Genomic DNA, 16710 nt, shown 5'->3' with positions numbered 1-16710 from the left:
AAACTGCCACTGCATTTACCTGCGTTTTGGCGTTTTTTCTGGAGTTTTTTCTGGCGTTTTAGCCTTTCTGTGTAAATTGCTTTTTTGACCTTAGGCAGTTTTTCCAGCCTTTATAAGTTAGAAGTTTCACCCAGCTAAAAGGGATTAGGATAAATGGCAAGTATCTGCCCTCTCCTGATGTCATTTACTTGGTAGACCCTTTTGTCTCTTTTCTGTGGTTTGTAAGGCATGCTTTATTTCGAATGTCTGCTCCTCTGGGAAGATTGGCCCCAAATGATGGTGCAAATTGTTTGCTGTTGCTTTTGGCACGCAGGATCCGGTCGCGTATGTTTGTTTGTAATGGCATGTTTGTTCCAAATGGTGTAAAATTCAATATGAACCAGTCCAGGACTTTGTTTTGTGTGAAACTGTTTGTTTTCAGCCTATTTCTCGTAGGACACACAGATACTGGGTCCATCCTCTGCATTGTAACTGTGGAAAAAACGCCATAAAAAACGCCAAGGCAATAAACCCACATGGCTTTTTCATGGCGTTTTTTCTCTCCCATAGACTTCTATTGGAGAAAAACGCCAAGATTTCTTGCAAAAAACGCCAGAGTGTCAACATGCTGCGATTTTGAAAAACTGCCACAGAGCCCAAAAAAGCAGAAAAACGCCAAAGAGGACTGAAAAAACGCCAAACAGAAAAACGCCAAGTGGAAATGGCATTTTGCGATTTCCTATTGAAGAACAGCTAACATCTGGCTGCAGCCGTTTTTCACTAAAAAAACGCCAGGTGGCGCTATTGGCGTTTTTAGCAAAAAAAAAAAACAAGTGGAAATCTAGCCTAAAAAGCATAAATATATGTATTTAAATGTCTCTACATATACTAAAAAATACCAGTGCTCAAGACAATGCAAATATAGATACAACATTACTTTTTTTCCCTGTAAATATTCCTTATAAACGTTTAACCCTGATGCTTTTAAAACTACTCAGGTGGGGGGAGGGGGAGTTTAAAAGCTGTAGAAATATTTTAGATTTTTCTTTGGATTTTAGTTCCATCAGAAAGTCTGTTATTTATCACACCATAATTCCTTAAAAAATGCTTCATATATATCTTTTATGGGGGTTTTTTGTGCGTATTCTGTCATCATTGTCTCATCTACTAGAGAAACACACTAAGTCTTTCTTTAAACTGCATTGCGGTAAACAATAGAATTGCTCGGTTTTAATCTCCCAGAGGGAACTGGGTGATTAATTGACGTCTATTGGGAATGGGACTTTATGACGGACCTCTAGGTTTACAAAGCTTATCGTGACAACATAAAATAAAGCCCAATGCTACTTGATTGCATATAACACTGGAATATGATTTGCAAAGCTCTAGCACATGTATAGATCAAGCAACCACGAGCTCGAGTTCTCGTCTGCTTAATAGGAGATCTAAATACAAACGTCGCAACGCGCTACTCCGGTTTCTTTGGCACCTCTGTCCAATGCCATGGAGATGTGTGGCCGTGCGATCCATACATTTGCTAGCCATTTGGCTACCGGTCTGGCAAGACCATTTTTTGTTTTAAATGCTTTAAAGTGATAAAAGTCTGTATCGCGTGGACAATCACTAAACCATTGTAAATACACACAAGCTCCTTATTGTATTGTGTGACTATTCATTTACACAGACGAGATACAACAGAAGTTAAGGCAGAGCCTTACAAGATGATATATAAAATATATATATATATATATATATATATATATATATATATATATATATACACACATATACACACACGTAAATATATATAGTGATAACAATTATATATATATTTATACGCTGCATAAATGTATCTGATATTTAATATTTTGCCTGGCAGACTTCTAGATTTCAGATGTAAATAAAAATTAACTGTACCATCGTTGTGTTTTTTTTTTTTTTTTTTTTTTTTTTATGAGAAGTAAATATATAAATAACAATGTTGCGTTCTCTAGTATTTTAAACTTAAAGGGGAACTTACACCATTTTTTTTTTTTAAATTGCAAGCGTCACATTTAAAAAAATATTGTATTGTTTTCTGTTCCGGACTCTCTGACTAATGAAAGCCTATGGAGGAACGGACTTCATTAGCATTGCCATAAAGCATCAGTGTGGTGTTTGAGCCGGGAAAGTCACCCAAACATGACTGACAACGATGGCGTTTGTGGGATTACAATTTAGATGCGCAACACAATGGGAAAAAAGGAAATACTAAAAACAAAGAATAGCCCCCCAAAAAATTAAGTATCCAAACCCTCCCTAGTACACAGTAGGACAAATGAAAATAAATACACAGAGACAATGGGGTTCATGAAAAATTCAGCATAAATAAAAATGTTATCCGAAACACATCCACGACATTACGCTTACAACGAAAATTCACAGTACTTTATAAACAAAAATAAACGATTACAGATCACCTCCTGTGATCAAGCCCCTCAGTACCCCCCGCACAAGGGGCCAGTCGCAATCTCCCTAGCCTGCCTATTTACTGCGCCGGATCCATGGACTCCATTAAAAGGCGCCTGAGGGGCTTTATGACAAGGAGGTTTGGCATCATACCCCACGGCTCGTATTCGGGCATTAAACTGAAACATGGCCGCGGCACGTAATACGGTCGGCAAAATAAAGAGAGCCTCCTCGGAGAAGCCCGAGGTTAGAGACTCACCTTTAGGTACAATTTCTGCACGGCTTCCAGTTCTTCTCCGAGCGGAACCACAAACTTCTCGAGCTGCCTCTCGTGCGAGTACGGCCGGATATCCGGGGAGTCCTCGGAGCGCAGCTCGATCCGCGCGATCAGCAGGTTCGACACGACCTGCTGCACCGACTGAAACAGATATATACGGCTCAGTTTACTATCGAGGGTTTGTGAGAGCCAGACACGGGCATTTCTAACCGGCACACAGATTTATCTTTATCTGGTTTCAGGATAATAAAGAATTATTGACCAAATTCCTGTATTGTCCAAATTATAGGCCCATTTTTAGTAGAAAGATAAAACAGTTATTTCTTACCCAAGCTATCACGCACTCTCTATCTCTCTCAACGTGTCTCTGCTTTCCCCGCCGACCTCTTCTGTGCCCCTGTCTCGTTTTCCGCCTCTTCTTTTACCTTTTTCTTGTTCTTCTGTCTTCGTCCACTTGTTAACCAGGTCTCCTGGAGCCCTTGTGCAAAGGGGTGGAGCCTCCACGCACACTCTCTCTCCCGATTGGAGGAAAGGTCGGAGAGGCTGTCCTCATGGTGCGTGCCGCAGCGCTGCTCCTTTTGCGGAAGCGCTCCAAGGAGCCAGAATAACGCAGAGGGATCCACAGAGAATGAGAGGTGCAGAAATGCTCCTCTTTCTCACAGAATTGTCTGCGATATTCTGGCCTCTTGGAGCGCTTCCACTTGGGGTACTCCGCTGAGACAGCTTAACCCCCGTTCCGCCAAGCAGGGGAGAGGGTGTGTGAAGTGCTCCGGGAGGCCTGGTCAACAACGTTGATACCGGGGAGAAGCAGACGAAGAAACAGAACAAGAAAAGGCAAGAGAAGAAGTGAAGACAGGGACTCGGAAGTGGTTGGTGGAGAAGGTAGGGAGACATTGCGAGAGAGCGTGCATCAGGGATGTTCTTGCGTTTGTCAGGGAGCTGAGACGGCACATGAGAGGTAAAAACCCAACACTCACCATCCTGAATGTCGAAATAATCGGGAAAATACGATAACGAGCCCCTTAAGAAACCAGTAGGAGTTGAAGAGCTTACGCAATAGAAGTAATTCAAATAACGTTAATATTTTCCGAAGCTCACGGGCGAGGCTGTAGACAACAATACACACGCTGTTGACATGGCGTCCCTTTGCTTACCTTTGCGTCGCTTCCCGGTGTGGCACTTAGCGCTAAAATCCGAAACTGATTGGTGTAGTTGAACAGCTCCCTGACAACCTGAAAAGGAAGAACAAAAAAAAAAGAGCATTTAAAACAATAAAATAACTGTTTTCACAGACAGGGAATCAATGAGTTAGTCAGCCAGTACTTACAGTCTTTGCCTATATCATAACATCAAACAGTATATGGCGATATAGAACTTCGACACATTAACTACAGTAGTGGTTAGAGTAACAGGAAATAAAATTCTATGACATCATATGGGAAAAACACAAAGGACAAGGGCTGTATTCCCAGGGTATTTTAATGCATTCGTCTTTACGGGGGGTTTAGGCACATTAAACTGTCCCTTTAACGTTAAATTAGGGTGACTTACTTGGCAGTACGCATGATTGCCCAATGCTTTATGGGCTTCATCTATGACAAGGCACTTGATCTCGGAGGCAGGACAGGCACCGCGCGTGAGATCGTTCACCATGATTTGAGGCGTTAAGAAAAAAACCCTGTATTTTCCCCACATTTCTTTACGGTTCTGAGCCTGGATGGACCCTGTCAAAAAAAGAAAAACACGTCAAAAATCATCAGGAATTTGTATTATTCAACATAAGACTCGTTGATGAATATGCTGATGGAACTATATGGTGTCTAACACCTACCTGTCATCTCCGCCATGTGGCCCTGCGGAATGCCCATGACTTTAAAGCAGGCCTCAATCTGTTGGGCCACTAATGGCTTGGTGGGCGCCATGAAGACAATCTTGCCCGAGGGGTACCAGCGGTAGAAGTTATACATCACCACGGCTGCAATGAAGGTTTTCCCCAGGCCGGTGGGAAGACACACCAAGGTGTTCTCCAACAAGGCAGTGTGCGCCATGCTGAATTGATACTCTCGCACCGGGAAATTGGTCGGGTAGATCCACACGTTCCCGGCGGATAAATCAAACCCAGGCAAGTTCTGGATGTTAGTTGCCGAAAGATCATAACCGGTACCCATAGAACTGCCCCCACGGTCCATCGAGCGCCTTTGGCCAAATGCGTCGGTGGCATCGTGCCCATGTTTTTCCGAGGATTGGCGTGCATCTCCAGGCAGAATTCGCTCGTGGGCAGGTGATACACATCGGTTCTGATCCGAGGTCCTACGTTGGGTTCTATTAGCGTCTTGACCGTTGCTCCAGGATGGGTCTGAAGATCTTGGTTCGCTGCTCGCAGTTTGATTTAAGCTTTTCTCAGCCTCATATACCGCTACCAGAAGCACATCATCATCATCATCCTCTTCCTCACACAGAGGTGGCGGAGGGGGAGCGGGCTGTCTGGAAGATGTAGGGGCCCAATTAGCCAGCCCCCCATACCCTCCTGCTTTGGGTTTCCCCCTCTTATCGCCGGCAGCTGTCCCCTTCTTACTCTTGGACCCTTTGGGTAACCTGCTGTCAGAAGGGAGGCTGGAGCCCCAGGTCTGGAAGAGGGTCTTCTGTTTCCCGTTCATCCCAGGGTCACTTTACATCTCTCTGGACTGTCCATCCAGTCCACACTAACCATAACCAGAAGCTCATGAGGAAATCTCCTGCCAACCCTGGTCTTGAAAAGTGCGCTCTCAATACACGTTACTTCCTGGAGCGACCATGCGTTCCAGCTTGACCCGCATGAAAGAGCAACCTACCAGACAGGACGTTTAAGGCCCCTGGGTGTTTCGGTAGAACTCGGCCAGTAGTAAGTCCATGTAATGATAAAAAAAACTATTGTGTATTCAGAGTCTAATCGTGTGGAAATGCAGTGAGGAGGGTGAGAATTACCCCGAGCCCTGTTCAAAGATGTCGCAGCCGGGTCAGTCACGTGATCCCATGTGAGTCCCATTGTCTTGTATAGCTGTCATGTTTTGGGGGTAATAAAGTTTTCTCTTTGCGGGAAAGGAAAAAAAAAAAAAAGTTAGACATCATGGCTGCTTCCAGTGGGCCTGTCCGGGAATGGAGTGATGAGCAGCTTCAAAGCGATGATCTGCCCAAGAAAGACATCATTAAGTTCCTGCAGGATAATGCCTCTGAATCGGTACAGCCCTGTTCCCCGGGCCTCCGTGTGTCCGTGGGCTGAAGGCCGTGGGGACACGTGGGGTGGCCCTGGCTGCACATGGTTGTTCAGGGGTAACTGGTTTATTGGGGAGGGGACCCTGATCACTTATCCCTTTAACCCCATATCATAAATCTCCTTAACAATTAACCATTGGATTGTATATTGAATACCCGAAAAAGTGGGGTAAAGAGAAGCTTGTGCTTCATAAACAAATTAATTACAAGGATTACAGCAGTACCCACAATGGCCCTTTATCACTCCCATCACTCCTGTGTGCCAATGGCCCTTTATCACTCCCATCACTCCTGTGTTCCAATGGCCCCATTATCACTCCCATCACACTGTGCTCCAATGGCCCTATATCACTCCCATCACTCCTGTGTTCCAATGGCCCTTTATCACTCCCATCACTCCTGTGTTCCAATGGCCCCATTATCACTCCCATCACTCCTGTGCTCCAATGGCCCTATATCACTCCCATCACTCCTGTGTTCCAATGGCCCTTTATCACTCCCATCACTCCTGTGTTCCAATGGCCCTTTATCACTCCCATCACTCCTGTGTGCCAATGGCCCTTTATCACTCCCATCACTCCTGTGTTCCAATGGCCCCATTATCACTCCTGTGCTCCAATGGCCCTTTATCACTCCCATCACTCCTGTGTTCCAATGGCCCTATATCACTCACATCACTCCTGTGTTCCAATGGCCCCATTATCACTCCCATCACTCCTGTGTTCCAATGGCCCTTTATCACTCCCATCACTCCTGTGTCCCAATGGCCCTTTATCACTCCCATCACTCCTGGGTTCCAATGGCCCTTTATCACTCCCGGGTTCCAAGGGTACGTTGTGTTCGCTGATCCAAGTTCAAGTTTAAAAGACTAACTGATGGTCAGAAACCCTTTTGTGATTATGTTACAGCCAGAAACGTTCTTGTTTTACATAAAAACAGTGACCCTGTCATAACAAATCAAAATCGTTCTGTATACGTGAATCGGGAGAAAGGGGGCTAAATCCCAGAATCTATAGGTTGTTTTATTAATAACAGAAATCTGTTCCACATATCTCGATCGTTCAAAACTTTAAAAAAAAATTTGCTGTTTTTTTTTCTTGTTCAGTTATTGGCATGTACGGAAACTGACATTTCTAAATTCTTAGTTTCTTTCAGAAAACAAGTTGCTCGGAAACATAAAAAACGTAGCCAAAACCGCTAAGAAAGACCATCTAGTCGCTGTTTATAATAAGCTTTTTCAGACTAAGGTTTGTATGCCATCTCCGATCATCGACGTACAACGGGCAAAGGTTTTAACCCTATCCTTCATGACTGGTTCTGTGTAAGGCTTGTCTTGGCCGTGGTTTGACTGCTTGCCCAGTGCTGTGCGCAGTTACAGGGATATATAATGGTAGTATGGGCCTTAGAACGGACCTCGGCATGCGCAGCCAACGGTGAGGGTCTCACGAGGATAATATGAAGGAGTAACTTACGCTTCCGTGTTTTTTCCATGTTTTCTCACAGCGATTCAAAGGCACCGATGGGGGGGCTGTGTCTGCAAAAGACGAGAAAGATCTTAAAGAGAATGTGGACAAAGCCAAGGACGCAAAGCCAGAAGAGGTGGTTGATGAGGTAGGAACGTTGACGTTTTGCACCAAAAATACAGCGCGTACCTGGACTCCAAAAACTGTAACCTCAGGAATGATCGACCAGCCACAATAATCCACATTATTGTCTTGTGTCTGCTCCTCAGGGACCTCCCAAATATACCAAATCTATCCTGAAGAAAGGAGACAAGGTTAATTTCCCAAAGAAAGGAGACACCGTTCACTGCTGGTACACGGGGACCCTGGAGGATGGGACCGTGTTCGACTCGAACGTCCAGACCAGTGAGACATACAGAATTTGATCTTGTTTAACAGCTTTTGTAGAGCCCCGGCTAGCTGCTATGAATGTAGCCGGATCCGTGGGTAACATCCGCATGTCTCTCGCTGACTGGCCATGGGCTGCTACCACCAGACAGTGTTTTATGGGGTTGTGACGGAGCTCGCGGCGGTAAATGCTTTCTTTGCGCAAATGTGTTTGTTTTTTTTTTTTTATATACCAGATTTAATTATTATTGACAGGTGCAAAGAAGAAAAAGGCTGCTAAACCTCTAAGTTTTAAAGTCGGTGTTGGGAAAGTGATCAGAGGGGTAAGTGTTAAAAAAAATATGTGTGTGTGTGTATATATATGTCTTGGAGGCAGACTAAGGGACTGAGAGCTCTAACTTTGGACTAGTTGTGCGATTTATTAATTATTTTTTTTTTTTTTACTTCCGTCCAGTGGGATGAAGCTCTTCTCACAATGACCAAGGGTGAGAAAGCCAAGCTTGAAATCCAACCAGAATGGGCCTATGGTAAAAAAGGCTTGCCAGATGCCAAGTATCCTTTACAATGGTTATGGGTTCTTCTGTTGTCCTCAAAGACACGCTAGTTTAATTTGCCACTTAGGGCAGCCTACTTGACCTACCTCGGATCATTACTTCTGCCCAATTATATATTCCATTCCTTTTTGGAAGCTAGGGTGTCTTGGCGAGCTCTGGACAGGTGACCTATCATGCAGCTGTTCACCATGCGGAACGGTGCCAGCTGCTCACCATGCGGAGCGGTGCCAGCTGTCCATTAGGCGGGACGGTGCCAATTCAAAATGTTGTCTTCCTTGACTGCGGTTCCCAGAATCCCTCCTAATGCGAAACTGTTTTTTGAGGTGGAGCTGGTGGATATAGACTAATGGAGACGCACGGAAAAAGTTTACCCAGGGTGAATGTAACAGGGCTTTATTTCCTTATGTTTTTGCCAAAAACCATTTAATGTAAATAAAACAAGACATCAACCTGGAGCGTCCCTTTAACGTTCACTGTGTGGGGGTCAGAAGGATGAAAACACCATATTTCAATTTGTTTTCTCTCTCGTAATGCCTAACGGGGAGGGATGTGCGTAAGTGTAATATTGTGCTTATCACATGATACGTGTAAACGGAATTACCAACCGTTACAGATCCTTCTATTAAGGGCATGATACATCCCACTTATATATCCGGCTAATTTCGAATGTTTCTTTCGCTGCAAAATTCAAACATGAGATTAGAACAGAGACTAAAAAAAAAGGTGCATCTATACACGGTAGAAAAACAGCGTCTTAGAGGGGATATTATAAATGTGAGCTCTCCAGTGACTCGTTCGTTAACGGAAATGTACAAAGAACGAGAGGTCGTCCTGCGAGACGGGAAGAGCAGAGATTTCATTCACAGGAAACGAAGGGATTCTTTACAGTGAGGGCAGTAAAGGCACGAAATCCACCGCCGAGAGACGAGGTTCAATCAGATACAACGGATGCTGCCAAAAAGGGTAAAAGCAGAACATACAGGGGTACAAATGATAGAATAAACATTCAGATTTTAGAGCTTCTCGATCCAAGGAGAAGTCTGATCGCCTTGGACTCGCAAGGATTTTTCGCCTTATTGCCTTTTGGATCAGAAGCCGGAAGGATCAGTAAACTTGATGGCCTTGGGTCTTTTTTCTCCCCAATCTAAATGACTATGTTACTATTTAGATCTCTTTTTGGTTTGGGAATTTTCTGGAAACTTTTGATGCCAACATCAGTCCCTGGATATAACAGGTTGTTTTTTTATTCTATTTTTCTTAAAAGAAAGAAGCCAATAGTGACCGACTACGTTGCATAGTATGTGTTATCGAAGCTATTGCTGATGCCAAATCTATTATCTATCATGAAGGAGATGTGATCTAATATAGTCCGGCCATGGCGGCCGTGCTTGTTGGGAGCCATAAGGTAACAGGGACAGTTTGTTTTTTCTAGCAGATCCATGTCTATTATATTATTATATTAATGCAGGGGCGTCCAACCTGCGTCCCTCCAGCTGCTGCAGGAGTACCTCTCCCATCCTCCTCAGCCAGCCCCTTAGCTGAATGAGCATTATGGGAGATGTAGTCCTGCGGCAGCTGGAGGGCCGCAGGTTGGACGCCCCTGTATTAACGCATCTGCAGCAGCGCCAAATTTAAAGGGACACTGTATATGCGTTAAGCAAATATAACGGCAGCATTGTCCCTCAAAGCATGATGGGAGTTGAAGTCCACAGCGCCTACAGTGGTGGCAATGGTTTTATAGTCCACGCATTTACAAGAAATCTGCTGTCTCATTAAGATAGGTCTCTCGACGGCTCTGGCATCAAGACAAGTACTTAACGTTTTTTTTTTTTTATATATACCATTGGCCTATGCGTTCTTTACCGTGGGAATGCGATTCAAAGCCCGTTATACAGGCGTGTATTATGTATGACAAGTTCAACCACACAATGTAACACCAGCCCATGATAATTTACCAACAAATCCGTAAAAAAAAAAAAAAAATAGAAATATAAAGCATATGAGCATAACTCAGAAAACAATCCACTCATTTTACAATATAAATGACAGGTTTAGGGAGCTCGGTTTACTTATGTCTCTATTGCTTTAAACCATTCAACTGAAGGCATGCGCAGTGTGCGGAAAGAAGGCCGAAGCTATCAGGAATCCGTTGTCAGCGTGCACGACGTCATCTTCGTTCGCCCGCCTGTGTTGCGAGTACTGTTATCGGAAGTGTCCCTGCTCACGAGCATGCGCAGTGCAGTGTGCCTGCTGGTGGTGCGTACAGACCCGTAAGTTTCCGAGCTTCCTGGTGAGAGGGGCCCCGGCGTTGCAGTGAGGGCCCCTGTGGCTCCCCGACATCAAGTAGCAACAGTTCCTGTATGCCCAGTCGCTTATCGGAAATGGCTAAGTGAGCCGGGTGATTGGTCAGAGCCGCATCACTTGGTACCCGAGCATCCCGGGGATCCCATTAGCAGCAGGGCAGTTCCTGGTAACACAAGTAACTCTGATCAGCCCTTATTTTATATGACAGATAATGTTTATATATATATATATATATATATATAAAATGTGTGTGTGTGTGTGTATATATATATATATATATATATATATATATATATGTGTGGGGGGGAAACATAATATATATATTTCTATCTTGTCTTCAGGCATGTTCTAGGAGTACCGGAGACCACCCCATGGCTGCGTACCACTGCTGCGTCCCGTTTTGTAACAGCGATTCCCGTTACAATGTGGATAAGAAGATCTCCTTCCACAGAATACCAGCGTTTCACGCGGAGCCGAAGAGACACAGGGATTGGCTGAATCGGATCCGGCGAGAGCCTGGACCCACTTTCAAGGTAAGCTGATCTTAGAGTGTAAGCTCTTCGGAGCAGGGCCCCCCTCGCCTTTTTTCTTTCCAAATTTTTATGTGATGCGCTACTTGTTATGTCCCATATACCCGTTGTACTATATGGAGATATATAAACCAGTGTTAATAATAGAAATTAGAATCCAAATATGAAGCCGTTTTTTTTTTTCCCCTTGTGTCCGTTTCAGGTGTCCAGCTGCACGCGCGTCTGTTCCAAACACTTCCCGCCGTCGGATTTCGTCAGGTCGTTAACAGGGAAGAGGAATCTGAAGCCCACCAGCGTGCCGTGCATCTTTCAGTGGTCCACAGACGAGCAGACTGATCAGCAGACTCCGCCTCCAAAAAGAACGCCCGGGTAACTGGTTTTATTCACAATTTTTTTTGGCTAAATGTGTGGGTTTCGTGGTGTTACCAGCACAGCCTGGAGACGGCCATCACTGCTGTAAAACGTACAACACCTGGAGGAGCCGGACAAAGAGCGAAACGCGTTTCCTAGGAGTTCTCGCTGCCCATATGATGCGGATAAAAACTTTACTCTTCATCTACTTCCTTCTTCATTAACAGCTCTCTTGCTTCACTGGTGCAAATAGTATCAGAAAGGTCCTCATTAGGGAATCTGGTATATATTATATGATGATGGGAGTAAAATGTTTTGTTCGTTGAAATACAGAGCCCTTTATCACTCCCATCTCTCCTGTGTCCCAATGGCCCTTATCACTCCCACCACTCCTGTGTCCCAATGGCCCTTTATCACTCGCATCACTCCTGGGTTCCAATGGCTTTTTATCACTCCCATCACTCCTGGGTTCCAATGGCCCTTTATCACTCCCATCACTCCTGTGTTCCAGTGGCCCTTTATCACTCCCAGCACTCCTGGGTTCCAATGGCCCTTTATCACTCCCATCACTCCTGGGTTCCAATGGCACATTGATCCAAGTTTAAGTTTTAAAGGCTAATTGATGATTAGAAACCCTTTTTCCAAATTATATTACAGCCAGAAATCCCTTGTTTTCCATGAAAACAGCTCAGTGACCCCAAACTCTTGATCGTTTAGCTGGTACCACTGCAAGTCGGTGCTCACAATTCACAACGCCCAGATCTAAATTCTCCCAACAGCTAGGCTTATCTCAGAATACTGCCGTATGTTGTGTAAAAAATGTTGACAAACCATAGATGGTTATGTTTATTCACTAAAGGAAGAGTTTGCGGGAGAGTCTGTTTCAGCTCCTTGACTTCACTATACGTTACGAAGGCCAAACCCTGGTGAGCTTCTGCTGCAGGGAGAGATTATCTGGCCCTGTATAATGTATAGTTAAAGCAGCGAGATCACCCTTTGAATTATACATTATGCAGGCCCTTTGCTCCAGGGTAACCTTCACTTCATAATAAATAGTGAACTGAGAGCCTTAAGAACAAATACTCAGTCATGTCCGTAGTGAGAAGATACTTGTGAAGAAAAGAATGTTAAGTAAATGTTGTTTTTATTTTTTTTTTTTATGCCTCCATCAGCTCGATTGCCAGATATGTTAAAATGTGTTTTTGTGTTTTTTTTATTCCCCAGCAAAACCATCAGCAAAAAGACCCTTCAGCCCATTTTGCCGTCCCAAGTCCAACCCCAGAAACCCAAAGCACCCCTCCCGGGGGAGATGACGGCCTCCATTCTCGACCACTGCTACGACCTCCCCCCGATGACGGATGCCGAAATGCTTCAAGCGGCCAGGGAAGAAATAGCGAGGCTACAGCAACGCAGCGCCTCTCTGGAGAGAAGCCTCTTCTTCTTGGAACGTTTCTCCGGCGACGCGAGCCTCATCCACTTTTACACCGGATTTCGGGATTCCGCCACTTTAAAGGACGTCTTTTCAACGCTGACTCAAACGGAGTACAACATGGCGAAGTGGAGGCAGTGCCAGCAGGAAGGGGCCGTAAGTGTCCTCCGGGATTCGGTTTCCCAAGAAGAGCCCCTGCCTCTTATCGACCAGTTCTTCTTGTTCCTGTGCAAAGTCCGTCAAGGATTCTTCGACCAGGATCTCGCCGTGAGGTTTAACATCTCCGAAACCAGAGTCTTGAACATTATCATCACTTGGACCAACTATTTATACCTTGTCCTCGGGGAAGTACCGCTCTGGCGCAGCCGGGACAACGGAAGCCAAGACGTGCCGGATTGCTTAAAGGACTCTTATCCCCGAGCCAGGGTTACGCTGCACTGCGCAGAGGTGAAAGTCGAGACAAGCGACTCCCAGAGTGCGACTTCATCGTTATACAGCTATTACCACAACCAAGCTACGTATAAGGGGTTGTTGGGCATAGCTCCCCACGGAGCGGTTATTTTTATAAGCCCCTTGTATTCCGGTTGTGCTTCAAAGAGAGACATCACCAGGTCCTGCGGAATCTTAGATTTGTTGGAACAAGACGACTTGGTTATCACCGACAGAGACTTCCAGATACAGGACCTGGTGGAGTCCGTCGGGGCGAACCTGGAGATACTTCCGATCATCACGACGTCCGCCTCCTCTGAAGAATGTAACGAGGCGAGAGTCGTGTTAAGCCGATCGCCGGAAAGGCACAATGCCATGATTCTCTTGGCTCCGTCTGTCGACGAGGACACGTTGGTCGTCACGTCAACTGGCTTAGAAGATGCCATCGTAGAGTTAGAGCAGTCGGCAGAAGAGGACGATTACGTCGAGATGGCCGTTCCACCGAAGAAAGAGGACGACGTTGCGGCGCGTTCTGTAGACGTACAAGAGGTCCTGGAAAGACATGGCCACCATCGTATCATAGAGGCTGCAACTGTGGAAGGGAGCCCCACGCTCGATGAAACCGTAAAGGTAGCGCAGTACACCGGCGAGGAGGTGGTCGTATCCATGCAAGGCTCGGAGAAATACTTCGAAGGCTGCCCGGGGCTGGACAAAGAGATCAATGCCCTCGCTCGTTTAAGAATGTGCGTAGATCAGGACATCGAGCGGGTCAGGCAGTACCGCCTTTTCGATAAAGCCTTGCAGATGAACTTGGGAGGGGTAGCCAACCAGATCTGGGCCGTGTGCGCCATGTTATCCAACATCAACGGATCACTTAGTTAAAGTGGCGATTGGCTTATCGATGTACATTCTGAACCTTCCTTCACCTATACCTTTCTTAAATGTGCTGTTCTACCCTTAATTATGCTCGCGGTTGCATTATTTTTATCGTTTTACTTTCTTAAAACGTTGCTGCGGCAACAAAACTTCCAATGGCGCGTGCCGCGGTTTTATATTGGACCAAAGGATTTGTTGAGGAAATGAATTTAGACGAGAAATTAAATGATTAAATTTGGGCCAGGAAGTCATTGGGAAGAAGAAATGTTTAATTTGATTAAAAAATAAGAGAGTAGAACAGCACCTTTAATAACGCGCACTCCCTTCCATACTCATAGCCGAGGGTTTAGCATCTTGCTGCGTTTCGTTATTCTCAAGCATTAAAGAGGATGAACAGACCTTTACGCTGCTTGGAAAGTTTTTATTTCAACGCATCTAGATATTCCAAAATCGGTAATGGTAATGGGGGGGGGTATTTGGCGGGTACCCCTTTCTTGTAGTGAAAGCCGGCAAAAAGATGCGTAGCCGCTCCGGCTCTCTGAGTAATGGTGTTCCTATGGGCGATGCAAGAGAACACTCTTTATTGGGACTGGGTAGAGTTTGTATAGACGGGAGGGGTAAATTACACACACAGGAAAGGATTAACAACACAACGGCAGGGATTACGCAGACAGTATCGCACTAGTCTCCTCACACATCCAACGATGGCCAATAACACAACACACACTTATATGTATAATTCTCGATACGCATAAAGGCGGGAAAACACAAAATATCGCAATTTTACCTCTGCAGGATAATATATAAAATTGCAGTCCAGGTCATTTTCATAAAGCGAGGGTCCAGCATGTTGAGTTTTGAACGTGCTGGAATTCCCGCACCGCACGGCTGTCCAAACGGTCACCGTGGGCCAGCCCCTCGCGACTTGTTCTACATCCAGAAATAGTGAAAGACCGCTCTACAAACTGCATTTAAGTCACTTTTTTCTACAAACCCTGAGGTCTTTGGCTGTTAAAGACGCGGTGGAGTATAAGCTGAAGGAGTAGAGCCTTTTGTGGCTCAACTTTTTTTTTCTTGACAAGCTACAGGTTTTTGTTTTACCTAAAAGGGAATCACTTGCATACAGACACATATATTAAAAGGTCAAGCAAATACCAGCGTCTCAGCTACTCCATCGGGGGACTTCAGCTCTAATTTTCTTCTGTTATCTCACATTAATAGTTGTTCACGAGCTCCAGTGAGTGATTCGCGTACACAACACGAGCTTATCTTTCCTCTGTTGTGTCAGTGATCTGCTTCACTCAGCAATTTTGATTTTGAATGAAAATTAACAGAATCTCTTCTTAGGCGTACAGAGGCCCTTTATCACTCCCATCACTCCTGTGTTCCAATGGCCCTTTATCACTCCCATCACGCCTGTGCTCCAATGGCCCTTTTATCACTCCCATCACTCCCGGGTTCCAATGGCCCTTTATCACTCCCATCATGCCTGTGCTCCAATGGCCCTTTATCACTCCCATCACGCCTGTTTTCCAATGGCCCTTTATCACTCCCATCACGCCTGTTTTCCAATGGCCCTTTATCACTCCCATCACTCCTGGGTTCCAATGGCGCCATTATCACTCCCATCACTCCTGTGTTCCAATGGCCCTTTATCACTCCCATCACGCCTGTGTTCCAATGGCGCCATTATCACTCCCATCACGCCTGTGTTCCAATGGCCCTTTATCACTCCCATCACGCCTGTGCTCCAATGGCCCTTTATCACTCCTGTGCTCCAAGTTTAAAAGGCTAATTGATGGTTAGAAAACCTTTTAGCAATTATGTTACATACAGAAATGTCCTTGTTTCCCCATGAAAACCGCCCAGTGACCGCAAACAGCCATATAAACGCCGGCGCGAGGGCATCACGACGGCTGTTCCCGCTAGTAGATACTTTATACGGCCGAGACAAAATAAAATGAAAACAGGGAGGCCGTTGCAAATCCAGCCACCTGGAAGACTTTATTTAAGGAACACGGCAATGAAAAACAGCATTTATTTTACAAATTGGCACCTCTATGAAACAAGACACATGTAAGAATGTGTTTGAACAGAACATTTGTACAAAATCCTTTATGAATGATTCCCACTATAAACGGATCTTTAGAGGAAGGCAGAAAACATACTTTAAATTTCGGGTTTTCCATCGAAACGTCCAATGCGGCTACACGTTCCTAGAACTAATCGAATCGCTGAAAGCGCTAGCAGGGGAAACGATTCACTTCAAAATAGATTTTATCAAAAAAGGGAAGATGGAGCATAAAATTTTTCTTAATTAAACAAAAGTACAGAGGAACAAGAGAAGCATTTCCACAAATCCAGAACTTGCTTAAAAGGTTATAACTCTTAACCCTTTCTGCCAGTCCGATGCCTACAATTCCCTTTTGAG

General features: G+C 45.0%; 2 protein-coding genes across 2 annotated transcripts in view; one reads left to right on the top strand and one right to left on the bottom strand.

The window, feature by feature from the left end:
- Nucleotides 1–5374, bottom strand: part of FANCM (FA complementation group M) — a 30124-nt gene extending 24750 nt beyond the window's left edge. The window contains exons 1-4 of the mRNA XM_053475343.1: nt 4536–5374; nt 4256–4428; nt 3859–3936; nt 2687–2845 (exon numbers count right to left, since the gene is read on the bottom strand). Of these exons, the coding sequence (XP_053331318.1) occupies nt 2687–2845; nt 3859–3936; nt 4256–4428; nt 4536–5361 (1236 nt within the window). The 5' untranslated portion in view covers nt 5362–5374. The remainder of the gene's footprint in view (nt 1–2686; nt 2846–3858; nt 3937–4255; nt 4429–4535) is intronic.
- A 395-nt stretch (nt 5375–5769) lies between these two features.
- Nucleotides 5770–8815, top strand: FKBP3 (FKBP prolyl isomerase 3). The gene is made up of 7 exons (XM_053474572.1): nt 5770–5921; nt 7102–7203; nt 7460–7567; nt 7689–7824; nt 8062–8129; nt 8261–8358; nt 8653–8815. Exons 1-7 carry the CDS (start codon nt 5811–5813, stop codon nt 8705–8707), a joined length of 678 nt encoding a protein of 225 aa, XP_053330547.1. The 5' UTR covers nt 5770–5810; the 3' UTR covers nt 8708–8815.
- The last annotated feature ends 7895 nt before the right edge of the window (nt 8816–16710 follow it).

Source organism: Spea bombifrons, chromosome 9, assembly GCF_027358695.1.
Source record: "Spea bombifrons isolate aSpeBom1 chromosome 9, aSpeBom1.2.pri, whole genome shotgun sequence".
NCBI lineage: Eukaryota > Metazoa > Chordata > Amphibia > Anura > Pelobatidae > Spea > Spea bombifrons.
The sequence above is the reverse complement of the archived record's forward strand: the minus strand, read 5'-3'. Positions and strand labels throughout refer to the sequence as shown.

What these genes read in the sequence shown, in the direction of transcription:
- FKBP3 (XM_053474572.1), top strand. Translation starts at nt 5,811, where the DNA reads ATGGCTGCTTCCAGTGGGCCTGTCCGGGAATGGAGTGATGAGCAGCTT. An exon ending in AGGATAATGCCTCTGAATCG is followed by an intron (nt 5,922 to 7,101) that starts GTACAGCCCTGT and finishes CTAAATTCTTAG; the next exon opens with TTTCTTTCAGAAAACAAGTT. An exon ending in CGACTCGAACGTCCAGACCA is followed by an intron (nt 7,825 to 8,061) that starts GTGAGACATACA and finishes TATTATTGACAG; the next exon opens with GTGCAAAGAAGAAAAAGGCT.